Source organism: Tamandua tetradactyla, chromosome 25 (genome assembly GCF_023851605.1).
Source record: "Tamandua tetradactyla isolate mTamTet1 chromosome 25, mTamTet1.pri, whole genome shotgun sequence".
NCBI classification, from domain to species: domain Eukaryota; kingdom Metazoa; phylum Chordata; class Mammalia; order Pilosa; family Myrmecophagidae; genus Tamandua; species Tamandua tetradactyla.
This window is the reverse complement of record NC_135351.1, coordinates 21,291,807-21,318,659: the sequence shown is the minus strand read 5'-3', so window position 1 is coordinate 21,318,659 and position 26,853 is coordinate 21,291,807. Positions and strand designations below refer to the sequence as shown.

Here is a 26,853-nt window from a genome sequence, read left to right as displayed (position 1 = left end):
CGCCGCGCTCGCCCCGCCCTCGCCATTTCCGCCGCTGCGCAAGCCGGGGCGCCCAGGGAGGGGGCGGGGTCTGCGCGCCGCGGGGTGGGGCGGGCCGGGGGCGGGGGGCGGGGAGGAGTCGGGGGCGTGGCGATCTCCCGGCGTCTGCTGGCTGGTCTGAGACGGAGGTAGCGGCAGGCAGCGGGCTCCTGGAGAGGTGAGTTTCCCAGGACGTCGAGGAGGTGCGGGTGTGAGATGGAGCGGCTTTCTAGGAGCGGGTGAGCTTGTGACAGGATTCCGGGAGATGGGCTTCCTGACGAGCATCGACAGCCTCACAGTCCTCATCCTGAAATGGTGAAGCGGGAACTGGGAATAATGGAGGACGGTACACTGATCTTTTGAAATCCAGGATTTAAACTGCTCCCAAAGCATTGTTGTGTGGGAATGATTTTTAGGAAAAGAGAAGTGTCTGCTAGAATAAGTATTTTCCAGCGAGGGCATCGGGAGCGGGATGGAGAGTGGGTATGCCGCAAAGATTCTAGCCTTTCGTTGGGGGGGGGGGGGTCATTTGCAAAAAAATTCATTATACAGAGGTATGCATTCGCAAAAAGTTCCCTAAGATTTGTGCATTTGATAAGTAACTCCTCAGTTTAACACAATTTAAAAATAAAGCAGAACCTATCATAACTTGCCAAACCCCAACCAAAACCATTCCAGCCAATCCTAAAGAACACTTGGGGGATTATATATAAGATTCTGCAAAGGTTCCATGCACTAGAGTAACTTTCCAGAAACCTACAACCTCCAGATGGGCCCCTGGACGAGATAAGTCCTGAAATCTAGAGGGCCCAGCCTCTTCTCCAGAACATCAACAAGTTCCATCCCCCTACCCGATATTATTGACAGCCCCTTCCAACATGGAAAAGTTAGAATGGCCATAGACCAAATACCTCTTAAGGCTGGGATAGAAAGATCAAAGGTGATGGTGGAGTTATACAGAGAAAGTAGGATTTAACAAAGGAATATGACTGCTGAATCATTAAATTGATACTTCTTTTAGTCTCCAGAATCTTAGAGCAGCTAGAAATAAAAACCTAAAATTGTGCAATTGTAACCCATACCAAACTCTGAAATCTGTTCTACAACTAATTGTTGCAATGTGCTTTGAAATTTATTGCTTTTTTTGGGTATATATGCTGTTTCTCACAAAAAGGAAAAAAAAGTGGATTGTGATAAAACAAAAAATTTATACCTTCTAGCCTCCTGTATTCTAGAAGGAAAAATCTGAGATGATGGTATGGTAGCCCATGACAAACTCTGGGGTCTGTCCTGTAACTACTTGTTGAAGGGTGCTTTGAAAACTATTGCTTTTTTCTTTCTTTGCTTTATATATGTGTTATATTATACAGTTTAAAATGTTTAAATAAGGAAATAATGCTGGAAAATAAAATAAAGCAGAAACATAACAAAAATAATAGGTTGGTGTAGAGAGCACGCAAACAGCCTGAGAAGTCGGGCAACCATCCTAGTTCATGTTTTATTTCCTTGTGTCAACAGTGGTAAATTGGGAAACTTGCCTTTCCTAATTCTTTGAATTTACTTTTTTATCTTGTTATTAGAAGAAAACTTTTTCTTTCTTCAGAAAGGGATATGCAACAAGTTGAGTACAGGATGAGAACCTACCAAATGATTGTTGTGTTTCATGATGCTATTCTGATTTAGCTATACTGTTAATTTAAGCTATCATTTAATGGAGGCTATATCAAATCAGGGGACTCATAGATACATGGAAAAGGTGTTTGGTTCAGGGGTCTGAAATTGTAATTTTAATTTACTCCCTGTTGGTGAACTTAATGTTTGCTGAGATAAGTACATTTATTTTCCCAATTTCAAAACAGGAGCCATCCCCTAAAGTCCTAAAGAAAATGAAACCAAATTTTGCAACAAAATGAGAACGTTTCTTGAATACCTCCTTTGTGTTTGCTCTTCTCATGGATGAATCACTAACTCTAGATCCACCAATCATAATATGCTAGTATAATGAAACTACATTAGTTTAATGATTTAGGGGAAATGCTCATAGAATAGTGTTATATTGTTAATATTGTAATATTGACATTGAGAGCACATTTTCCTCATTCATTTGGATATATTTGTAGTTATGTTTAGTGGGTTTTTCTCTGTTATTTTTGCATGCATTTTCCATGCAAAAGAAAGACATAAGCCATTAGGATTATAAGGATGGGATAGGAAACAGCAGCAATAAACATTTGGAAGTTAGAAGGCAAGTGATAAGGATTTAGCAGATTTAAGAAAGCTGAATTCTAAACCCTCAATGGAGAAAACCAATCAGTAACCACAATTTCCATTATATTATCTTCCAGAGCCTCAAGAATTTTCCATACCAGATAGCCCTAAGAGATGAAAGGGTGTGGCTGAAACTAGGAGAATTGCTTGGGAGTCTGGTTCCAAAAAGGCTAAATCGTCATCTCTCTTTCTCAGCTCCTGGCAGCCACTCCCCACACCAGCAGAGCTCTGGGGCTTTAGTCATTGCAGAGTCACTGGACTGGGAAGATCCAATGCACAATTGGGAGTGGGCGTGCCAGATTGAAAATATGGGGATTAATTAATCATAAGCAAACTGAATACTGCGACCTTCCCCCACCTCTGTCTTCCTTTTCTCTTGTGGTTATAGATCAGTCGCCCCAAGAATGCAATTCTTAACACAAGAATTGGAAGATCCTTCCATGTTAAGTCTGATCAGCCCAAAGAAAATAAAGAAAACGACCTCTGGGCTTCTGCTACCCATCGAAAAGCGGTGAGTTCTTTGCCCGGTGAGCTCAAATGACCAATTCCTGAGACCTCAGGGTTTTGAAGAGAAAGCGTTTATTGATAGGTGTGAATCAAGAGATCACATGGCCTATAGGCCCCAAAATTTGTCTCCCTGAACTACAGTAATTCTGATAGTTTTACGGTCTTAAAAGATGGGCAGATTTAGGATAATAAGCACAGTGGCCCCCGATGATGTAATTAGAGGTGACCTGATTTATTGGGCATGTACAAATGGATTACATACTTAGTCACAGACCGAATATAAGGAAATGGCAACCTTCATATGATGATGGGTGTGAATTTTAGTTTTATAATGAGATATTGGTGATTTATAGGTTAAAATCTATAGCTTAAAACAGGTGGACCCATTTTGGTGGCTCCAGTTTAGGTTACCAAGATAGCTTTGTATTTGGGGTAAGTTAGTTCTGGGCTGACCCAAGACCATTCATTAATCAACATTAAGGGCTGTCTTTAGTGATCACAAGACTGTAAAGTCAAAAAACAGATAAAATGGGTACAAGTAATAGTCAGTCACAGGTTTTTACAACCACAAAGGCACAAGATAACGTCTGTATACAATCGTTATCAGAGATCAAGGCAGCTGGATTACAGTTCAGAGACGCTAGGTATTTTCTTGTATCTACTCTAATATGCCAGGAAGTAAAAAATGAGTATCTATATAATTCAGAAATCATAATCTTCCTTTAAATCCTAATTTCTCAGTTACTTTTCCATATGCAATCCACTCAAATAATCCTTCAGTGAGGTTTACAGGCAAAAAGTCCCTATATATTTAAATTTCTAATCAGCTTTTGGGAGCGTATGAGTAAATATGATCAGATAAGAAGAATCACTAGGCATTTGAAGAAAATCTCTAATTTGAAAGATTGAGGCCAAAACAGACCAACAGAAAGTGCAGCTTCAAGAATCTGTCCAGAATTTAAAGACATGCGCTTCCATATTAAATGAACTCAGCCAAATGGATGGAAATAGACCCAAAATAAGGCATAGCATCATGAGGATGCAATAACTTAAGAACAAAGAAAAGCTTCCAGTGGCAGGGAGCAGGGCGGGATGTCACTTAGAAAATGTCTTCGGACTTAAGCAGTATTCCTGGAAGTGAGAAGATAATGAGACAATTCCTTTCAATTTTTTGGGAAATGGTTTCTAACCAAGAATAATATACCTAGCAGAACTATAAATCAAGTAGAGGGAGTAGTACAAACACATTTTCATACATGCTCAGTCACATTCACCCTTTCCCAAGAAGCTGCTGGAGTTGTGTCATCAACCTAAGGGTGATATCCAAAAAGAAAAGAGGAAAGCATGGGATAAAAGAAACAGGAGATTCAGCAAAAGAGAAGAGAGAAAACCAGAGTCCTAACTGAGGAATTAGGACTTAAGGGATGATTATATAGATATTCCTTTTTGCTCTCTCGTATATTGTAGTTAATGTAGGGAAATACATTGTCATCCAGCTGCCTTGATCCCTGATAATGGTTGTGTACCCTTTTCTTGTGCCCTTGTGATCATAAAACCCTTGTGACTAACCTTCACTTGTAACCATTTATCCAGTTTTTCAACAGCCCCTAATGTTGATTAATGAAGGGTCTTGGGTCAGCCCAGAACTAACCCAACCCAAATCCAAAGTTATCTTGAAAACCCGGACTGGATCTCACCAAAGTGGGCCGGCCTGACAAGGGCGGTAGTATCCCTCATTATAATACTAAAACTCAATGCCCATCATCGTACTAAGGCTGCCATTTTCATACATATGTTCTGTGACTAAACATGTAATCCATCTGCACATAGTCAATAGTTCGATCACCTCTAATTACGTCATCTGGAGCCACTGTGCTCATTATCCTAAACCTGCCCATCTTTTGATTCTATAAAACTGTCAGAAGTACTGCAGTTCGGGGAGACATATTTTTGGACCATAGGCTGTGTGCTCTGCTTCTAACTAGCAACAGACTTTTTCTTTGAAACCCCCTTGTCTCAGGAATTAATCATTTGAGCACCTAGGGAAAAGAATCCACCGCTTTTGCTCAGTATCAGGAGCATGATAAAGAAATCCCAGAATACTAGCTGTATACCAGAAGTACAGTACAGCCAAGTCAGAAGGCCCCAGGGGTCTTCTTCAAGAAATTGACATTGATAGACTATCTGATGATTGAAGAGAGTAGGAACACTGTATGTTAATAGGAAAAGTGGCCAAATAGCAGAGCTTAGAGTTGAGCTAGTGATAAGTAAATAGAAATCTAAATAAATGAAAAGCATGACAGTTACAAACTACAGAGGGGAAATGTTACATAGGAAAGAAAAGGTAATCAAGAATACTACGTGGCTTAACTGTGAAAAGCATGTACCTAGTCATAGTAAATGCACTCCAAATATTTAGTAAAGGAGAAAAAAGCTGTTGTTATATCAAAATGGTAGGAAAGATGAGAAGGATGGTGTGTGTGTGTGTGTTGGGGAGTTGAAAAAGAGCTAAATACTTATTTTCTATATATGTGACTTAAAATTTAAAAATCCAAAAAGTGCCAAACAAGCGTGCTATTTTAAGATACAGAGGTAGATTCCAAGTCTCACATAAGTGTTTGGAGACGTTTACCTTTCTCATTGGGAATGGAGATTGCTGTTTCATAAGATGTCTTGTTCTTGAGCTATTTGACTCTAAGCTGTGTGCATTATAACACTGATGAAAAGAAAATCTAACCATTTTAAGAGAATTTAAACATTAATGATTCATGTCAAAAATTAGGGACACCCAAATCAATAGGCCAAGCCCTTGATCTTGAGGCTTGCTCTTGTGACGCTTATGTGTGTAGTGGAGAAGCTTAGCCTACCTATAGATATGCCTAAGAGTCACCTCTAGAGGACCTTTTTTCTTTTCTTTTCTTTTCTTTTTTTTTTTTTGCTCAGATGTGGCCTCACTCTCTCTCTAATCCCAACTCTGCAAGTGAAATCATTGCCTTCCCCACCTACATGGGACATGACAACCAGGTATGAACGTCTCCCTGGAGGCATGGGAGATGACTCTCAGGGATGAGTCTGCCCTAGCACCATGGGATGAGCAATGCTGTCCTGACCGAAAGGGGAAAAAGAAGTTATCAGTGGCTGAGAGAGTTCAAATTGAGTTGAGAGGTTACTCCAGAGGTCACTCTTGCACAGCTCAGTTAGATATTGCTACTATTATAACTTGCCAACCCCCAACCAAAACCATTCCTGCCAATCCTAAAGAATACTTAGGGCGTTATATAAGATTCTATGAAGATTCCATACACTAGGGTAACTTTCCAGAAACTACAACCTCTAGATGGGCCCCTGGACCAGGTAAGTCCTGAAATACAGAGGGGCCAGCCTTTCCAGAACATCAGCTAGTTCTATCCCCCATCCCATGTTATCAACAGCCCCTTCCAATATGAAAAAGTTAGAATGGACATAGTCCAAATACCCTTAAAGAGTGAAAGAAAGATCAAAGGTGATGGTGAATTTATACAGAAAAGGTTGGGTTTAACAAATGAGAATGAGTACTGAATCAGTATATTGATACTTCTTTCATTCTCCAGCACCTCAGAGCAGCGAGAAATAAAAACCTGAAATTGTGGAATTGTAACCCATACCAAACTCTCAAATCTGTTCTACAACTAATTGTTGCAGTGTACTTTGAAATTTATTGCTTTTCTTGCATATGTGTTTTTCACAAAAAAAAGAAAAAAAGAGAGAGAAGGGAGAGTATAATAGAGAAGATAGGATTTAACAAATGAGTATGACTGCTGAATCAATATATTGATATTCCTTTGGTCTCCAGTGTCTTGGAGCAGCTAGAAGAAAAAATGAAAAATCATGGAACTGTAACCCATACCAAACTTTAAAAGCTGTTTTATAACTACTTGTTAAAATGTACTTGGAAAATTATTGCTTTTTCGTGTATGTGTTATCTTTCACAATAAATTTAAAAAAATGTTTAAAAAAAGATTTACAGGAGAGAAAAAACTAAGCTTACAGGTTATAAAGTGTGGAATGTGTGTTTTTTTAAAACCTTCCCCTATTAATTTAAACCTCTCTACTCTGAAGTTAAGATATAATTCAATTTGAAGATCTATTCTATTGTGCTACATTAGGTATATTTGCACCACCAGACTCACTGAAAAGAATTTTTTGTATGACTTTTCCTTAGATGTTGAACTATTTTTAAAAACCATACTCTTAAGGATAAAGGTAGTGGTTGTTTTCATTCAGTCATGAATAGAATTGTAATGCCCTTAAATGATGCTTCCCATTTAGACTTGAAAATATCTGCTTGTGAGGCAAAGGTGTCTACAAAACTATGAATGATACAAGAACTTTACTGGAAATTAATGAGTACCCTGATAATGAGGTACAGAAAAATCGAGTACTAACTCTGGAAGAATGGCAAGAGAAGTGGGTGAGGCGCAACATTTCATTCCATCAGGAACAAGGACATCAGTAAGTAAGTTTTGTTATATAACTGAGAAATGCTCCATTAGAAGCTGGCTTTGGAAATAGAAGTGATGTAGATACCCATTATTTGACTGATGAGTTTTCTTCACCACAGTTTAGCATCCCTGAAGTCAGAATGCATCTGTGGAATGTCATACTCTGATTGGCCGTGTTTCTTGTTATCACCATGTTTAAACAATGGTGTGACTTAGGCTTGTGAAATACCTCTTTTTTCTTATCTGTGAAAAGAATTAAGTATCTTTGTATAGATCATGCATCTTTACACGTGTAACAGATGCTCATTCAACATTTATGATGTTGTTTTGGCTTTTGTTTTCTAACAGCATATGCTCAAATGTTCAATTATGACCTATATGGTGGAAGAAGAATGAGAGAAATGAATAAGGGAGCTAGGTGGTTGAGCAAAGTGGTAGTAGAAGTCTTCATAGCAACAATAAATCCTGGGGCCAGTGCTAAGTAGAGGGGCTGGTACAGACTTTCCTTGTTCCTGCAGGCAGCCCTCCAACCCTGACTTCCCATGAGATGCCATAATTACATTTGCTCACCAAGGAGTGGTTAGGGCTTCCTTCCAGAACCCCACTCTATGGGTTATTTCGCTCATGTGTATGGCCTTACAGGAGCCAAGTCTTTACAGAGAGGAACTAATTATAACAGTTAAAACTCTTCCGAGCTATTTCTGAATACACATTCAGAAAACTTACAGAATGAGTATTGAAATATTCAGGATTCCAGAGGATCCCACCCGATACCACACACACACACACAAAAAAGCACAGTGGCTGAGAGGCTACTCATGTGCAAGCATCAGCTAGATACTGCTAATAGCCACAGTTTGCCAACCCCCAACATCATTCCTATTTAACCCTAAAGAATGCCTAGAGCTGTATCTGAGATTCTACCTGTATCTGAGATTCTACAAAAGTTTCATGCACTAAGTTTATTTTCCAGAAACCTATGACCTCCAGCTGGTTCCTAGGCCAGATAAGTCCTGAAACCCAGAAGGGGCTGCCTCTCCAGAACATCAACTAATTCCATCCCCCTATCCTGTATTGTTGACCTGTTTTTTCAACATGAAAAGAATTAGAATGGAGCCCCCAAATCCTTAAACATTGGGAGAAGGGGGAAAGGAGAAGGAGGAGTTCTAACAGAGAAGATGGGACTTAACAAATGAATATGAGTGCTGAATCATTATACTGATATTTCTTTTAGTCTCTGCTATCTTGGAGCAGCTAGAAGGAAAAATCTGAAATTGTGGAACTATAACTCATGCCAAACTTTGAAATCTGCTGTACTTGAAATGTATTGCTTTTTTGTATGTATGTTATATTTCACAATGGAAAAACATTTAAATATATATATACATTCAAGGAACTAATCAAGAGTTTTCAAAACATCCTCCCCAAGAAAAAAATCTTTTTAAGATTTTAATCGCTAATCAAGAGCATCCTAGGTTTATCACTCACTAGCTGTGCAACTTTGAGCAAGTTACTTAACCTTCCTGTTTCTTCATATATATACACATTGGAGATTTTAATTATTACCTAGTTTTTAAGGTTATCGAGAATATTAAGTAAGATAATGCATGAAAAGCACCTGGTATTATGAAATTAGAGTCCTTTCCTCTGTGCTTTGGGCTTATTAAAAAAAAAACCTTTTCATTTTTTCTTCCCAGGTTATTAAAGAAGCATTTGGATACTTTTCTTAATGGCAAGAGTGGACTCAGGATATTTTTTCCTCTTTGTGGAAAAGCAGTTGAGATGAGATGGTATGAACAGATGCATATAAATATACTTTCTTGTCTGATAATTTCTTTTGGTTAATATTTAATCAAATATAGATTAAAAATTCCATTCTCAGGAATCTCAGGAATTCTTTACTTTCAGGAGACTATATATGAGTATATAATTATATTCAAACAGTAAGACATGCAGAAGTAACAGAAGTGTTTCTTTATTGAATTTTGAAGAAAAAGAATTAGTTTGGAACCAATGGAGGGGAAAACCCAGCGTTCCCTCCTGTATTTCCTAGAATTTTGTGTGCTTTGGTTTTTGTAGGTGGTTTAGGAATCTTAACTTAATTTTACATATTTGAAATAGATGAAGACAGAAGGATGCAAAATATAATATATACTGTCTTTTTGGCAGGACAGTATAAGGAGTTAATCTAGTTCACAATTCAGCTCCACTCTCTCCCTCCACTAGCATGTAGGTGTTTTAGTTATGCTGACTCATGTTATAAAACCAGAGAAGGTATTAGGATTTCTTCTTGTGAGTAATTCTCTATGAAATGAATTCACTTTAATTAACAAGCCACTATTATTATGGGTTTTCTAAAGTAGGAAACAAACCTGGAAATCACTTTCTATACTGAACAACACAAAACATACCATTAATTTATCATCTTAAATTTTGGGAACTCTGGTCATTATGCGAGAAAGAAAACTAAAAGCATGTATTTTAAAAAAAGGGTAGTATTAGTTTTTTTGGTTTTTTTTTACTTAGGGCAACCTATTTCAGAAAAATCCAGCCTCTGACAGGCTATAGTAGGCTCTGCTTCATTTTTCCGTATGTTAAATGGAAATAAAAATCTATATAGGTGGTTTGGATAAGATAATTTTGAACTCCTTGATCAAATCTGATATCTAAAATTCAAAGGATTCTTTTTGCTATCTCAACAATGTAGAGAATATATAGAGAAATGAAAAGCAATTTTTTCCCCTAAGTTTTATTTTAGGGCCGGACTCTTACCTTCACATCTTAGATTTTGTTTTTATTATACTTCAAAAAAAAAAAAAAACAGGAAACAAGAAATATTTCCTGTATGGGGTACACGAGTGGTTCAGTGGTAGAATGCTCACCTTCCATGTGGGAGACCCGGGTTCGATTCTTGGACCATGCACCACTCCCCCAAAAAAATCAAACCTGGGTCTCCTCCAAGGTAGGCGAGTCTTCTACCACTGAACCACCCATGCACCCAAGACAAGTTTTTAGTGTATTGCGTTTTTATACTATAAACATTTCATGCTCTGGTCACTTTGAAAGTGTATATTCTTGTGTAGATAAACAGGTACTGGCAGTTCTGCTATAATGCTTGCTTTGAAAATGCAAATTTGTTCCAGCTCAATTGATATATTAGGGAACAATTTGAGCATTGTGTGAATTTCTTGAATTTTGCACTTGCTTCTGGGTGGAAGATTAGGTGAATGCAGTAAATTGCACCTAGCTGAACTTAACCCCAGAGGAATGCACAAAATGGCACACCCACACACCACAAACATCTCCTAGCTGCCTTAGTTTACCCCATGTAAACCATAAGCCAGGTTTGTCCACAACTGCCATGTCAATATTCCATCTCATGTCAGGTTCCTCCTTCCACCCCTTCTTAATAACTCACAAGCTGCAACCCTTCCAGTGCACACTTCCACAAGGAAATGTCAAGTCTTTTTAAAAGTAAAGTGCCATGTTATAGTATTTATCTGTTGCTTAACCATAAATTATGTGTAAAAGTGTGTTACCATTTTTTTTAGGTTCCTACCTTTTTTTTTTTAATGTGTCACTGACAAAATTTTTGAATCTTATGCCCAACTCCATTTTTCCCATAAGTCTTATCAGTGCAGGATTTTACATAGGTAATTTCTAGGAAAGGATATATTACATTTCAGCAGAACTAACTATATGCTTTTATTTAATGTGACATAAAATTGTTACCATGACCAGGTTGTTTGTGCCACTGACGCTGTTTTTTCTTGGGTCCAAGACCCCAAGAATTCAAATTCTGTAGTTATAAAACTTACCAGGAAAATGCCAATTATGGCAATAAAATAAATGTTTGTCCAGTGTTTATTTTAAGTAAATGAAAATTACAAGATTATCATGGAAGCGGATACTAATATTCTAGAGCTGAGGGCTCCAATATAGCAACTACTTGCCGTATGAGGCTATTCAAATTTAATTGATTAAAATGAAATCTAAAAATTCAGTTCTTCAGTCACACTAGCCACATCTCTTGGATCACATTGGCTCAATAGCCATCCACACTGCACAGCACAGAGACATTTCCGTCACTGTAAAAAGCTCTAATGGACAGTGCTGATTAAAAAGCAATCTAAAGGTAATCTAAAGGTGATTTCAAATCAGAAATTCCTAGTCAAATTCCATGTATATTAAATCAACATTTTTAAGATATAAATTTCCAAATTCTTGATTTTTTTTCTAAGGTCAAGTCAATTTTTTGGAATTCCATATAACATGAGGTCTAAGACTGTATAGCTCTACTTTCCTACGTGATCTGTGAAACCCCGTGAAGTTAGATGCATATAAATTCTTTTAAATTAAAAAAAAATGTATGCTTATTGGGGCAGAACCCTTAATTAATACTGTATATGCAATAAAAATTTTAAATATAAATGTATAATTTTATGCAGGTTTGCAGACCGGGGAAACAGCGTAGTTGGTGTGGAGATCAGTGAAATTGGGATTCGAGAATTTTTCACAGAGCAGAATCTTTCTTACTCAGTAGAACCAATTGCCGAAATTCCTGGGACCAAAGTATTTAAGGTTTGTTTTATTTCTGTTACATAATTGTTACCATAACCCCCAGAAAAGTTTTTCTCAGCATATCCCAGTTGCAGGTGGACCCCTCATCAACACAGATTCTCCATAACTTCTGAGTATAAGGAGCTAGGCCTTAAAAAATATACAGTTAACAGGGAGATGCTAGCTAGCTATGGAGACGTGCATATCTGCATAAATGCACACACACACACACACACACGCACACACACACACACAGAGCCCAAGGTCAAAGCCTGTCTGTACTCCTGTATGTTGGTTTTTGTTTGTTTGCTTTTTCATTTATTAACCAGCATTTTCTGAGAACCTATCTTGTGATCTTGTGACAAACCCCGCATAAGACATGGAAGAGAGAGAGATAACCCGGTCCCTGCCGTAAAGAATCTCTTAGCTGAGGGGAGAAGAGAAGCGTGGGGAAAGCTGTGTGTAATACCTGGGCCAAATGTGATGACAGGACATTGTGGAATCAGAAGCAGAGTTGCCTCCCAGCCTGAGACTGCCTCCTGAAGCTTGGGGGAAAGGCGAGAGCTATGAGGATTTGAGAAGCAGCATGGCATGGACAGATTTTTTTTTTTTTTTTTTAAATAAACCACCTTTATGGTCCCATGGGAGGTAAATTTGAGTGGCACAAGCTTCGTAACAAAGACAAGGTCGGAGGCTGTGGGCCATGGTCCCGGAGAGAGTGGAGTGACCTGAACAAGGAGAGTGGGGGGTGTGCAGAGGCCCAGGTGGATTAAAGCAGCAGTTAGGAAGTCTCACTTTGGGATGTAGTAATGAACTGATCAGGAATTAGGGAATGGTGATTTCACATTTCCAGCTCCGAAGACTGGCGGGATGGTAGAGAATGAAGGAAAAGCAAGTTGAAGAGCACAGAAAATGAATTTTATTCTGGAGATGATGAGTTTAAGGGACTTGAGGAATGATGAATGGATTTCGGGGTTGGAAATAATAGATTTGGGAGTTGTCTTTGCCTTGTGATCTGAATGCACCAGTGGAGCTGCTTCATGAGCTAGCGGGTATAAATGTGGGATTTGGGTGGAATACCACCCAAATGCAAACAAACGGAGGCTATTTTTCAGAGTCAGCTACTTGCATTCGGCAGAGGGAGGGGAGTAGGAAAGCCTGAGAGTGGCGAAAGGAAAGGCTCAGGTGTGCTCTGATGGGAGGCTGTTGGCATGGGGAGGCTGGAGGCGGGCTGATCAGAAATGGGGCATCCTATGGGATTGGTTGGGGGGGCATACTTGGATCTCCCTGATGGATTCTGAGTAGTAATGGAGTGGGGAGGGCCAGGCTGTCAGTCCGTGATCCAGTCCTGCCCGTTCTGGGCCAATGGCCACAGAAGCTTGGTTTGGCTTCCCAGGCTGCTTGCTGGGAAGCAGGGACCTAAGAGTCCCTGTGTGGCAGAGGGACCTGTGTGGTAGACAGCACGGAGGTGCCCTTGTCCCTCTTAAACAAGATTGTTTGAGTCGGCCCCCTCTTCTTCTGCCACACTGGTCCAGGGCCCTTCCGCTCCCCTGTGGGGTTGGATGAGATAACTCAGGCAGCAGCTTCTTGGCTACTCTCCCTGAATCCAAGCCCATGGTCCCTGGGAGGCCTGTCATGATATTTCCACACTGGTCTTCAAAGATCCTCCCACCTCTATTTGTAAACCTTAGCTGGTGCCTCATTTCAGAAAAGAACCCCTTGTATCTCACTCCGTAATGCACCTCTCCTGTGCTGCCCTACACCCCCTACCCCAGTTCCCAGACTTCTCACACTCACTGGACTTGACCGTGTCCATGTCATGCACCCCCCCCTGGAGGGCCCCCCACCAGCCCCGCAGTGTTAGCAGGTGCATCACACCTGGGCCATCCCAGGTTGGTCCTTTCCGACACTCCCGGGCAGCTTACTGCTCTGTCCCCTCAGGTTCTCGTAATTCTTGGCCACGCATCCCTGATGGTACAGGCTGTTCTGTGTGGGATGTCGCTGTGCCCCATTGCCTGTCTGGTTGGCTGGGCTGGCCTCGCCATCAGCAGTGTGGCAAGTTCACATTCATCATCTGGGACCCAGGACGGTCCCGTGCTCAGTACATTCTCATTAGCCAGATGAGTGAAAGAGAGAGAAGAGGGGTCCTCACAACTGTACTTTTCATGAATAACTTGTAAAAAATCTGACCTTCAGTATATCAACATATATTTATCTTTAGCAGAGTCGGAATATCAGGGCTTCTGAAATAAATACTGCTAAAATTTTAACAAGCTCTGACAGGGGAGAAGAGCTAACTGCTCGTCAGTGATTTTCCTCTTTGAGTTGACGCAAAAGAATCCTATACAGGTTTAGCGGGGGAAAAAGGTGCCATTAAAGTGCAGTACAATTATTTACTTTGTTTACTATGCATTCTCTCTGAAACCTTTGCTTCACGGGGGCTCACATTTCTTTCCTTGACCATATAAGTCTCTCCTAATTAACTAGAATGTTTTTTCCCACTTTTTCATTAGAGTTCTTCAGGGAACATTTCATTGTACTGCTGCAGCATTTTTGATATTTCCAGGTAGGACTGAATTCCCCATGGGAACTTTTAAAAATGAAAGCTTGTGAGGGCTTCATGGGGTGGGGTGGGTGGGATGGGGTGGAGTGGAGGGGAGGGCGGGGTAGGGCAGGGCAGGGCAGGATGAGGTGGGGATCCCTTCACCACTCCCATCTCCTTGCAGTAGCCTCTACAAAGCACTGATTTGAGTCTTATTCTGCAGTTACTTTTACTGCATCCTTAATATATTTGTCTTTTGGAAGCCCCCAAACTATGACAGCATTGTTGTGACCCTAGGCAGGCAGGGGAGAGGAGGGAACACAGGACAGTGTCTCCCACCTCACACCTGGGCCTACCACAGAAATGAACTACAGGATGGAGAGCGAGGCAAGAACATGAGCTGAAAGTCCCTGATACCTGAGCCAGGGGCGGGAAGCTGAGTCATCACACACTGTCCTTTCTTTCTCCTTCAGGACCCTAAGTTGTTTCAGAGGGGGAGGCTGCTGCCACAGACTCCTAAAAGGAGATGACAGCTCCCCACGTCCATGTCTGCTCATCCCTATAGACTCTGTAAAAATGCAGAAGCAAATGAGATCCCAGGCCCTTAACTGTGACGCAGCACAGCAGGCACCTTGGGGAAAGCTGTCCTTCTTGTTAATGATTTGATTTTTCTTACATAAAATGTTGCACTTTTTTTTTCTTTCTCTGGTAGAGTAAATATTGGCGAATTTGACAGGATTTGGGATAGAGGAGCCTTAGTTGCAGTTAATCCAGGTGATCAAGAACGGTATGCAATTTGTTTTCTTTGATTATGCTGATATTCCTTTTTTAAGCCTCTTTTTTTCTGGGTTTCAGAAAATTAACTAGACTTTGATTAGTTGAAAATAGTTTATTATAATTGCAATTAAGAGGCCTACATCCAATACCAGCTTGGTGTCTAAAAAGTAAAGGATTTGCCTCCAGAGGATCTGGTTCAAGATTTGGGGCTCCATCACTTGCTGGGTGTGTGGCCTTGGTCAAAGTACTTAACTTCTCTAAGCCTGAGTTTATGCATCTTCAAAATTGGAATATTATCTCCTAACACCACCATCGCCAGCTCTACTACCAGTACCAGGTAACACTTGTTGGCTACTTGCCATGTGCCTGGTATTGGTCAAAGTACTTACATGGATAACCATATCTAGTCCCCTAACAGCCCTGTAAGGTATATGTTACCATCATCCCATTTTACAGATGAGCAGACTGAGGTCAAAGATATTAGGCTACTTGTTCAAAGTTAAGCAACTAATACATGACAGAGCTGAGATTCAAACCCAGGGAGTTTGGCTTCAAAGTTCTAATACTCATGATCCGTACATTAGATTACCTCAAAGGGTGATTGCAGGGATTAAAAGAAGTGACATGTGAAAAGTGCCTTGCCAACTCTAAAGTACTGTGTAGATAGCAGCTATTATTAGTGCCATAGCATTTGTTATCGAGGTTTTTGGTGACCATTCTTGTTCCTATTCTTGTTTATTTATTAGAAAATAAAACTAAAATATGAGAAGGCAAACTGAGTAAAATGTGGCCACCTTTATGTACTTCCCAATTCAAATAATATCATTCACATATTTGGGTACACCACATAAATATGGAATTATTTAATTATATGGAGGCAGACTCAACACATGGCAAAAAGTTGCATCAATGAAATAAATTTTTTATTATTTTTTAGTTGTTTCCTGAGTAAGGCTTGTTGCCAAGCTGAATCTTTTTAATTAGACCATGCCACATCTTATTTTCCTTCAGTGATAATGATAATTCATACTCCTATTTTCCCTTCTCTTTCTGTCTCTGTTCCTCCCTTATCTCTTTTTTGGAACATTTAACTTCTTTATCTGCTAAAAGTCATCCATCTCTAAGAGACCACCCTCAGCTTTGCTTTTCTCTTTTAAACTTTCTCCTTTCAGGTGATTCTGTTTTCCTGTTAATGCCACTCATTTATTCAACAAATATTTATTAAGCTCCTACTATATTCCAAATACATACCCTACTGGGTGTTGGAGACAACTGAACAAAATGTGCATGGTATCTGTGCTTGTAATTTTTATATTTCCAGATTTTTGCCCCTAGAAACCCACATCTCATTTCCATCACCTGCTTTGCATTACCTCTGTGACATCTGTCTCCTTTATCAGTTCACCTATCACCTGAGACCTCTGTGTCTCAGTGAAATGCCCTGTTTATACTAATTTGAATTCAGCTGAATGTGTCTATCTGCAGATGTTTCCTGCTGTCTCAGCATGTTCATCCTCCTCTTTGAGCTTAGTCCCTTCTGGGGCTTTGGTTTACATGGTTTGGTTTACATGGTAGAATCTACAGGGCAGTGTTGACGCAAGCACATTGAAAGGGCAGGCCATGCACATTTTGTTCATTTAGCGCCCCAACACTTGGCAAAATATGTTTTAGTACATAGTAGGAGCTTAATAAATATTCGTTGAATAAGTGAATGAAAGTAAGCTGGTCTCAGAGCAAGGGAAATACACTGTTTTCCAGCCATCTCTGCCTCCTTTCTCTTTAGAAATAAGGGCCATCTAAGTATCTGAACTATAGAAGGTATATTTAATTTATGATTAACAGAATAGCAAAGCCTTTTCCGCAGTTTTTATTTAGAGAATCTAGTTCTAGCTTTGCTACAGCCTCCAGTCTTCCCTAGTTTCACCACTCTTATCTCTTTTACCTGTCCCAGCCCTATGTGTGTGTGTGTGTGTGTGTGTGTGTGTGTGTGTGTGTGTGTGTGTGTGTGTGTCTGGTGTCACAGCTCTAAGCACATCTGAGAACGTTGTGGCTACTGCTTTGAGCCCAGTTCAAGGATAGATTACTTTGTAGTAAGTCATTAGTACTGGGTGTCTTCCTGCTTGCACTGCACATGAGCAAGTGGTGATTAACATTTTCTGCTCTTTCTAGTCTCTCACTTAACACACCGCTCTCATTTTCTGGGTTTTTAGAAACTGGCTGAGAAAGAAAGTCTACATTGTTCTAGTCTGCCAGACCTGCCAGAATGCAACACACCAGAGATGGATTGGCTTTTAATAAAAGGGGATTTATTTTGTTAAAAACGTATAGTTCTTCAGAGGAAAGGCAGCTAACTTTCATCTGAGGTTCTCTCTTACACAAGAAGGCACAAGCCCATCTCTGCTGGCCTTCTCTCCAGGCTTCTGGGTTCCAGCAGCTTTCCCCAGGATGATTCCTTTCTGCATCTCCAGAGATCTGGGCCGAGCTGTGAGTGCTGAGATGAGGCATGCTTGGGGTGTGCTGCATTGAGTTCTCTCTTTTAAACTTCCCATGAATTAAATTAAACATCATTCATTGAGGAAGGCTCTCCCCTTAGTGACTGCAGATGTAATCAGCCATAGATGAGTTATACAAGCTAATGATTCAAATCCACAGTGACAGAACTAGGCACCATCACCTGGCCAAGTTGACACCTGAACCTAACTACCAAAGCATTCTAAAAGGACTGAAGCCTACCTGTCATGGGAAACCCTGCCAAACCAGTATGGCTGATCACCTTCGTGGAAACAGCAAGTGCCTCCTTTACCTCTTCTGAAGGGTGGGGCCCAGCATCACAACCTTTGCAAGAAATGAAGGTTTCAGCTTGAAAATTTGGTTCTGAGTCTTTGGCTTGCAAGGAAGAGCAACCCACTCAAGCTAGGTTTTAGGAGGAGAGTTTATGTTGGGGATGCAAAGAGAATACCAAAAGCTAACCTCCATGGAGCACTTACCCTGGGCTGGACAACATTCAAAGCACTTGATGGGTATTAACTCAGAATTCTCATTGGAGACCTGTAAGGAGGGGGCTAGGCTTACCCCAGTTTTACAGATGAGGAAACTGAGGCACAGAGATGTGAAGAATTTGTTCAGACATATATAGTCAGTTTTCTAATTTGTAAGCTGCCGGAATGTGATTTACCAGAACTGGAATGGCATTTAAAAGGGGGCAATTTAATAAGTTAGAAGTTTATAGTTTTAAGGCCATGAAAGTGTCCCAATTAAAGCAAGTATATAAAAATATCCAAATAAAGGCATCAGGGAAAGCTACTTTGGCTCAAGAAGGCCAATGACGTTCAGGGTTTCTCTCTTAACAGGAAAGGCATGTGGCAAACATGGTGACGTCTGCTAGCTTTCTCTCCAGGCTTCCTGTTTCATGAAGCTTCCTCAAGGGTATTTTCCTTCATCTCCAGAGGTCTCTGGCAGTGTGGGCCCTGGTAGTTCTCATGGCTATCTTATCATTCTGAAGCTTTCTCCAAAATGTTTCCTCTTTTAAAGGATTCCAGTAAACTAATCAAGACCCACCTGGAATGGGTGGGGTCACATCTCCTCTAATCCAAGGTGAATACCCACAATTGGGTGAGTCACGGCTCTGTAGAGATAATTTAATCAAGTGTGCAACATGCACTAATGAATAGGGATAAAAAGAGACAGTTGCTCCCACAGATTGGAACAGGATTAAAACATGGCTTTTCTAGGGTGCATAATCCTTTCAAACTGGCACAGCCAGGAAATAGAAGAGCTGGGATTTGAGCTCAGGAATCTTCCAGAGCCTGTACTCCTAATCCCTACACTATACGGTCTCCCTAATTTCTCACAGAACTCAGGACAGGAATCACAGTCCAGCCAGGCTCTGTGGAAACTGGTATGCAAAGAGCCCAGGCTCCTCCCCCAGGGCTCGGCAGTTTGTCCTTTTTTTTGTCTGTCTGACTCTCACTGTCTCTGACCTTCTCTGTGTCTCCTCTCCTTCCCACTCAGCTTCTTCTGCTTATTCCATTTCTGTTCCAGCTTCGGATACAACCACCACAGCCAAATTGAATTTGGGTCTCTTAATTTCCCAGTGGTGTGATCTGATTGGTTCAGCTCGTCATCCTGTACTGGGCACAGCCCTGGCTCCAGGTCAGTCCAGTGACGAGCCTCCTTCCTTAGGTTCAGGTCAGGACCCCAGACCAAGCGGACATGGACTGCCTTGCTCCCTGAGGCAGGCCTACAGCACCTGGTGCCCCGCACTTAGAATTTTAATTTCATACTGTTTTGTATTTTTGCTTGTTCATCTTAGCTCTACCAACCAGATAGAGAAAAAGGACTGCCTCTCTCATGTGTCCCTGGGGTGTGCCCAGTATTTATTGGAAGTGTAGTACTGCAGGCCCCACAGCAAACCTACTGAATAGGAGTCCCAGGGATTGAGCTTGTTTCGGTTTGCTGAGGCTGCTATAACAAATACCACAGACCGAGTGGCTTAAACAACAGGGATTTATTGTCTTACCCTTTGCAGGGTTAGAAGTTCAAAATCAAGGTCTCAGCAGGCCTACTTCAGTGGTGGCCTGCCAGCCGGCTGTAGCCCAGTCTCTGTCTCTGTCACGTGACAGGCTGTCTTCCTTCTCCTCTGTCCTACTCCCGTGCCCATAGTTCCTTTGCTTTTAAGGGCTCCAGGAGTATTGGATTAAGGTCCACCCTGATTCATCTTGGCCTCTTCTTCATAGGATCTTCAAATGAGTTCACCTCCACGGGGTCAGGGGATAGGGCTTGAGCATGCATAACTGGGTTCAAGCATCCTTTCTTTTAGCAAGGACTCAGGTGACTTCACTATACCACCAGGTGTGGGAACCACTCTCCTAGAGCATGCAGAGACACAGTCAACCTCCAGGAAGTACATGTTCAAGGTCAACACGTCCCTGAGTCCTCCCCACGCTTGGAAGGAGCCTCTGCCCATCTTTCTGTGAAGCCTTCTGGTCTAGTGGTCTCTACAAGTGGCCTGAGTTTGAATCCCATCTTTACCATTTCCCAATTGATGACATAATTTGCTGAACACATTTCTTACTTTTAGAATAAGAATCCACTTCTTATGAATGTTATCAGAATTAAACTAAATAATGTAGATGAAAGTAAGTGCTGGTTTCCTTCCGTGCCTCTTACCCCTTCCAACCTGTTCCTGTGTAGAGAAATATAACATATTCCTTTTTGGGTTCTTTTTTAGCTATGTTGATATAATGTTGTCCCTAACAAGAAAAGGGTTCCAGTACCTCGCATCTGTTGTTTCTTATGATCCAACTAAACATGGAGGTAAAGCTTCTTCTCTTTTTCTAGTTGCCTCTTTTTAAAATGATGATTTAATTTTATGACACAGCATTGTTTTCTTCTAATTTATCATACTAGGAAGCCTACTGCTTGTATACATGATGATAATTCTATTCTAAATTTGTAAAAAAATCCCCTTTTTAAATTTTTAATTGAACTTCTTTTCAAGTGCCTTGTTTTATCATTCTTTACATGTGTTAGTACATATTTTATTTCTGTATGACTAAATCAGATCTTAGAAACTCATTAAAAAATGAGAGCCAGTGTCCATAATTAATAACTCCGAAGCAGGTAGATACCTACTAATCTAACTGAAATTCCATTTGTGAACAGGAATCCTAAGGAACAAAACAGTAGCAGGTTCCGTCTGAGAGTGGTGACTCAGTATACTGCTCTGGAAAAGGGGCCGAAGCTGGACAGTTACCATGACAGTGTGGAGATCAAGGTGCTCCCTAGAAAGCGCACGTCCAGCAGTAGAGTGGGAGGAGGATGTAGAGTGTAGGTATGTGCTGGGGACCTTAGAAAATCAATTCCCCAGAAGATAAAAGGAAATCCCTAAAGCATGTGCCGGTATTGCATTCTGTATTGCACACTTCCCAACAGCCATGGCTGGCTTGGCTAGTTCATCGAAGCTGGGGATGGACAAGTAACATTGCCGTCCCCTGAGTAAGCCAGCTCACTACTTTGGAATTTACTTCTTTGATATGAGATGTAAAAGAAAAGAAGAGGGATGTCACATCCTACTACTTGGATATCAAGTTGTGTAGAAAATAAGTACACCTAGGTACTTGGGAATAAGCTGAGACATGAGACTCTGTTTCTCTTTAGGATTGGAAGAGCTCTAGAAATTATTCTTTACCACGTGTTTCTTTTCCCCAGGCCCACCATTCTATATTCCAGACACTGAAATTAAAAGGCTGTTTGGTAAGTTTGCTATAACTGTTTTGAGCTGCTAGCTAACTGTTAATATCTAGAAGTATAGAAAATTTAAGACCATTTTATTGAAGATTATTTTATCCTAGAAAAGAAAACAGTCTCCACCTTTTTAGTTGTATACTTATTGTTAAAAACATTTGAACTTTTCTAGAGAGAAGCTCTAATAATTTTGCTCTTGGGAGTTATAAGTGATAATAACAGTTCAGAGTTCAGAAAATTTGCCTTTAACATTTCCTCCCCTTTTATTAAAAAGGAAAAAAAAAAACAACCCATAAGACTGTACAACAGAAACAGTGAACCCTAATGAAAATTATGGACCATAATTAATAGTACAATTATAATTATATTTTTTCATCACTTGTAACAAAGGTGCCATAGTAATCAAGGTGTTAACGTGGGGGGTATTTCAGAACGTATTTTCTGCATGATTTTTCTGTAAACTTATAGCTTCTCTAATAAAAAATTAATATTAAAAAAATACTGCAAGGAGCTAATCAAATGGTATATAAGTTAGTGTTTAATATTTAGAATTTAAGAAGTTTGCTATCTGAATATGTAGATTTATTCCTTGTTGCCTTAATTTTAAATTGGTTTATGAAACTTACTACACAAGTACAAGTTTTACAATGATTATATGGATACTTATTTAAATATGCCTATGGTTAAGCGAACTAAGATATCCATTCTTGGTGGCTCTAAGTATGTTTGTTTTCTTAAATAAAAAATATATTTAAAAAAATACTGTAAGGAAAAAGACTTATGAAAGAAATAGTTCATTACAAACTGTTCTAAAATCATTTGGAGTATTTTTAGAAACCTTTGATTTCATTTGCCATAAGACTTTTTTGCCCTGCCCCCCATTTTTTGCCATAAGGTTTTTTTATTTTTTTTGCATGGGCAGGTTCAGGGAATGCCATAAGATTTTAACTTACCTTTTCTTCTTGTTTCAGGCACAAAATGCAATATTCATTGTCTTGAGAAGGTTGATGCTTTTAAAGAATGTCATAAAAGTTGGGGAATTGACTACATGTTTGAAAAGTTATATCTATTTGTAGACAAAGTCTAGCACATCAGCATGTTTTTGAGCAACTGAAAATCATGCTTAGGCATGAAAATATAATGAAAGACTAAAAAAAATCATTTACCAATTACATCATAGAACTTCGTTCAAAAATGCATATAACTTTTTAGAGAACAACATAATAAAATGTTTTAAGTGACTGTCTTTTAGAGGAAAGTGTAATTAGTGGTATAAGCAGACTGTACTAGTTTGTTTTAATTACAGAATATAAAAAATTTTTTACCATGAGCATGTATTGCTTGTATAGTTAATATTTAAAAGAGAAATGCAAAGCATATAGCAAAGAAATACAGGAGAGAAAAATTGACATATTAAATTTTAATATGGTACACGGTAAAAAGAAAATAGTCAAGAAATTATATAAAATAATTTTTACTATAAATACTCCTTATGCAGCCCTTTTCACATTTTGTCTCCTTAGGTAAAAAGTTTATATGTAAGATAATTAAGAAACAACTTTAAAAGTTTAGTTAAATGAACTAATTTATATGGAACCAAGTGTTTTCCCAAAACTGTAAAAATTTTACAGGTTTTTAAATTAAGCTTTCTCCTGAATTTGGAAGATTTTTGTTTCCTATGGGTTAATCTTGTTTAAATGATAGTCTCATGAAGTATGGTGTCTCCAGACTCATGATTATTCACTATGAAAGTTTAGATTCAAATTTGTTTTTCATGCGAGTGCAAGGGTAGTTCAGTGGCAGAATTCTTAACCTGCCAAGTGGGAGACCTGGGTTCAATTCCTGGTCTGTGAACTTCCAAATTAAAAAAAAAAAAAAAAAATCAGGAAATGGTGCTGCAGTAACAGGATACTCACATGGAAAAAGAATGAAAATGTGACCCCTAGCATCCAGCCTGCAAGAAAAAAACAAATCTTTTTCATTAACACTCACATTTTATTAAATCAAACACTACCTTTTAATAGTACTACCTAATATCTAATAGGTTGTGATGGTTTAGCTCGTGTTAATAGAATGGTGAGTTTATTAAAAATGTTTTATTTGTGTGCTGTGCGTGTGTGTGTGTATATATACTGGATTAATGGTGGTGGATTAATGGGTCCCTTTAATTTTTTTTTTAAATACCAAAAAACACGTAACAAATGCAAACATTCCTCTTTTGATCATTCCGTTCTACATATGTAATCAGTAATTCACGATATCATCACATAGTTGCATATTCATCTTCATGATCATTTCTTGGAACATTTGCATCTATTCAGAAAAAGAAATAAAACGAAAACAGAAAAAAAAAATTTATACACACCATACCCCTTACCCCTCCCTTTCATTGATCACTAGCATTTCAAACTAAATCTATTTTAACATTTGTTCCCCCTATTATTTATTTTTATTCCATATGTTCCTCTCATCTGTTGACAAGGTAGATAAAAGGAGCATCCGACACAAGGTTTTCACAATCACACAGTCACATTGTGAAAGCTATATCATTATTCAATCATCATCAAGAAACATGGCTGCTGGAACAGAGCTCTATATTTTCAGGCAGTTCCCTCCAGCCTCTCCATTAGATCTTGAATAACAAGGTGATATCTACTCAACGCGTAAGAATAACCTCCAGGATAACCTCTCGACTCTGTTTGGAATCTCTCAGCCATTGACACTTTGTCTCATTTCACTCTTCCCCCTTTTGGTGGAGAAGGTTTTCTCAATCCGTTGATGCTGAGTCTCAGCTCATTCGGGCCCCTTTAATTTTGATGAAAGTTAGGGATGTTCTCCCCAAAGAGTGTCTTCAACATAAATTTTGCACATACTTCTTTAGCATGCAGCGTTGTTCGCCTCTCCACACCTCTGTCTCCAGTTTAGAAACTGCACCCCTCAGTGATTTTCACCCTGATCTTACTGTGAGATACTGAGAGGGCTGGTAATTTGGAGCATCTCCCCAGTTCACAATGATTCTTGATTCTCTGGGTCCTGCCTCCAGGCCACAGTGTGGACTCCCAAAAACCATGGCTACAGGACCCTGCTTTCTTAGCCAGTTGAATGGCCCAAGACTGGGCAACTGGCCAGAGCTGGGTCCATCAGATTCTCTTCAAAGATTTTCAGAATTGAGGTAAGAAACATGTTGGCTAGCCTGCTTTGGGTGGGTGACACTAGCACATAAATGCAAGCACTATGGGGCAGCCATATTCTACCCTTTGGATCTAAGAATTAGAGAAGGCTGATCTCCAGAGGCGGGAGCTAGGAGAGACCACAGTTGTCCTGAAACCCCCAGCTGCACTGGGTGGAGAACACCCTGTAACCCTGTGTTATAGACCTCCTGAGTCAGCTAGGATTGACTTCTGTAACTTGCCCCTTAGAGTCTCGATACAAATGAAATATCCTATGTAATGGATCTTTTATGAATCATGTGTCTGTAGAGGGAGAGTACTGACCTTTTTTAAAGTCTCCAGAAGGGAAAACCACTGCATATAAATTATTTTACAGCAACTACTTTGAGAATTCTCTAAATATATCTTTTATGGTAGGTTGAACTATGCACGTCATGAAAGACATTTTCTTAATCCTGCGTTCCTGTTGGTGTGAACCCATGGACCGCCAGATCTCTTGAAGATGGTATTTTTAGTTAAGGTGTAGCCAACTGGAATGGGGGTGGAGCTTAGTCCATATTCCTGGAGGCCTAATCAAGAGACGAAACTGGGAGCCAGAAGTCAGACGCAGGAGGAACCAGTAACTGGATGGCAGTCAGCAGAAAAGCAGTCCAAATAAAGGACAGCACCACGTGACGGGAGGCAGAGACAAAGCCAAGAAACCCTGAGGGGTACTAGCAGCCAGCACCAGAATGCCACAGACTCCAAGGAAAAAGCAAGCCCTAACAATTGTCTTGCTTTTGGACTTCTAGCTTCAAAACCCGGAGCCAAGAAATTCCTATTGCATGGTAGCAGCTCTGGTAAACTGAGACATCTTTTATTTATTTGTTGCCATTTAAATAATGGATTAGCTGAGCCTCTGTGCCCTGCAGGCAGTGTTTTATTAAATGCATTGTCCTGTCTAAACAGCAGGTACAAATGCACGTAGCACTTATATTTTTAAGGTTATCAGTGGACAGGAAGAAACAAAAGTATGTAATAATTCGATCTATTTAGATGAATGTAGAAAGAAAAATTTAAAAATATAACCAAAAACTTTAAAACCAATTTGTGTCGGACTGAGACTCAGACCCCTAAAAGGTTAATAGTATTTGGGACCATAGAAGAAGACTTGAAAGTTGTGTCTTGTGGGAGAAAGTCCCAAATGAAAGCAGATTCTTGGGCAGAAGAATGAAGTGGTAAATAGAAAACTGACCCATCAGAGAAGTTGGTCTGGGAGTAATTTTACCCATTCACAACTTTAGTGCCTACCTATCAGTGTTTTCTTCTAACAGAAGGGGGTAACTTAGATGTGTGTACATACATATATGTACATAGGTTCAAATTTCTACTGAATGTTTTTAAAAATAAGCCTTGTCTTAAATCCTTACAGCTTAGACATTCCATCTTTTCCCATGTGATTTATTTCTTATAAAGCAGTATATTGCAAATTCATTAGAGTGGCTGAGTTGGGGACAGGATAGAATCCACTGTATATACGTTAAGCACAGTCACTGCTAATTAGGGGCAAATAATCATATCCCAGATTTATTACTTATTATTCGTGCCATTAATGTGCAAACTAAAATGTATGTCTAAAAATCTGTGATCCCCTAACAAGTAGATATTAATAGAAATTCGATTCAATACTGGTGTTAATTCCCAACAGCAGATTGGAGGAGGATAATCAAGGGAAGTATCCACAGATAAAATATACCATAAAAATATTGACATTTATATTTAATTAATGCAAGATAATACTTTCTTATTATTGAAAATTTTGAAAGTCTAAAACAAGCACAAAAGCATATCCCAAATACCCTAAAGAGTGGGAGAAAGATCAAAGGTGATGGTGGAGTTATACAGAGAAGCTAGGGTTTAACAAATGAGTATGATTGCTGAATCATTATATTGATATTTCTTGTAGTCTCCAGTATCTTACAGCAGCTGGAAATAAAAACCATAAATTGTGGAATTGTAACCCATACCAAACTCTGAAATCTGTTTTACAATTGATTGTTGTGATGTAGTTTGAAATTTATTGCTTTTATATATATGTTATTTTTCACAAAAGAGGGAAAAAAAAGTCAATTATGATGATGAAGAAAAAAATTCCTTCTAGCCTCCAGTGTTCTGGAGCAGCTAGAAGGAAAAATCTGAGATGAAGGAATGGTAGCCCATGAGAAACTCTGGGATCTTGTTCTGTAACTACTTGTTGAAGAATGCTTTGAATATTATTGCTTTTTTCTTTCTTTGCTTTGTATAT

General features: G+C 39.5%; 1 protein-coding gene across 9 annotated transcripts; it reads left to right on the top strand.

Moving 5' to 3' along the window:
• The first annotated feature begins 117 nt into the window (after positions 1 to 117).
• TPMT (thiopurine S-methyltransferase) lies at positions 118 to 23,642 on the top strand. Of its 9 annotated transcripts, none has more exons than XM_077143453.1 (11): positions 122 to 196; positions 2,675 to 2,797; positions 5,737 to 5,817; positions 7,102 to 7,284; positions 8,972 to 9,064; positions 11,723 to 11,855; positions 14,348 to 14,400; positions 15,089 to 15,163; positions 20,384 to 20,469; positions 21,364 to 21,408; positions 22,371 to 23,642. In XM_077143453.1, exons 4-11 carry the CDS (start codon positions 7,145 to 7,147, stop codon positions 22,484 to 22,486), a joined length of 741 nt encoding a protein of 246 aa, XP_076999568.1. In that variant the 5' UTR covers positions 122 to 196; positions 2,675 to 2,797; positions 5,737 to 5,817; positions 7,102 to 7,144; the 3' UTR covers positions 22,487 to 23,642. The 9 variants fall into 9 exon arrangements, 8 of the variants coding, with proteins under 8 accessions (XP_076999569.1, XP_076999568.1, XP_076999571.1 ...); XR_013168598.1 differs by lacking the exon at positions 2,675 to 2,797 and adding an exon at positions 20,818 to 20,986 and having other exon boundaries at positions 144 to 196; positions 22,371 to 22,436; XM_077143456.1 differs by lacking the exon at positions 5,737 to 5,817.
• Positions 23,643 to 26,853: the final 3,211 nt, after the last annotated feature.

Excerpts from the sequence above, each read along its gene's own strand:
- TPMT (XM_077143454.1), top strand. The coding sequence starts at position 7,145 with ATGAATGATACAAGAACTTTACTGGAAATTAATGAGTACCCTGATAAT. Across the intron at positions 11,856-14,347 it reads CTGGGACCAAAGTATTTAAG|AGTTCTTCAGGGAACATTTC; the intron begins GTTTGTTTTATT and ends CTTTTTCATTAG. Across the intron at positions 21,409-22,370 it reads TGAAATTAAAAGGCTGTTTG|GCACAAAATGCAATATTCAT; the intron begins GTAAGTTTGCTA and ends TTCTTGTTTCAG.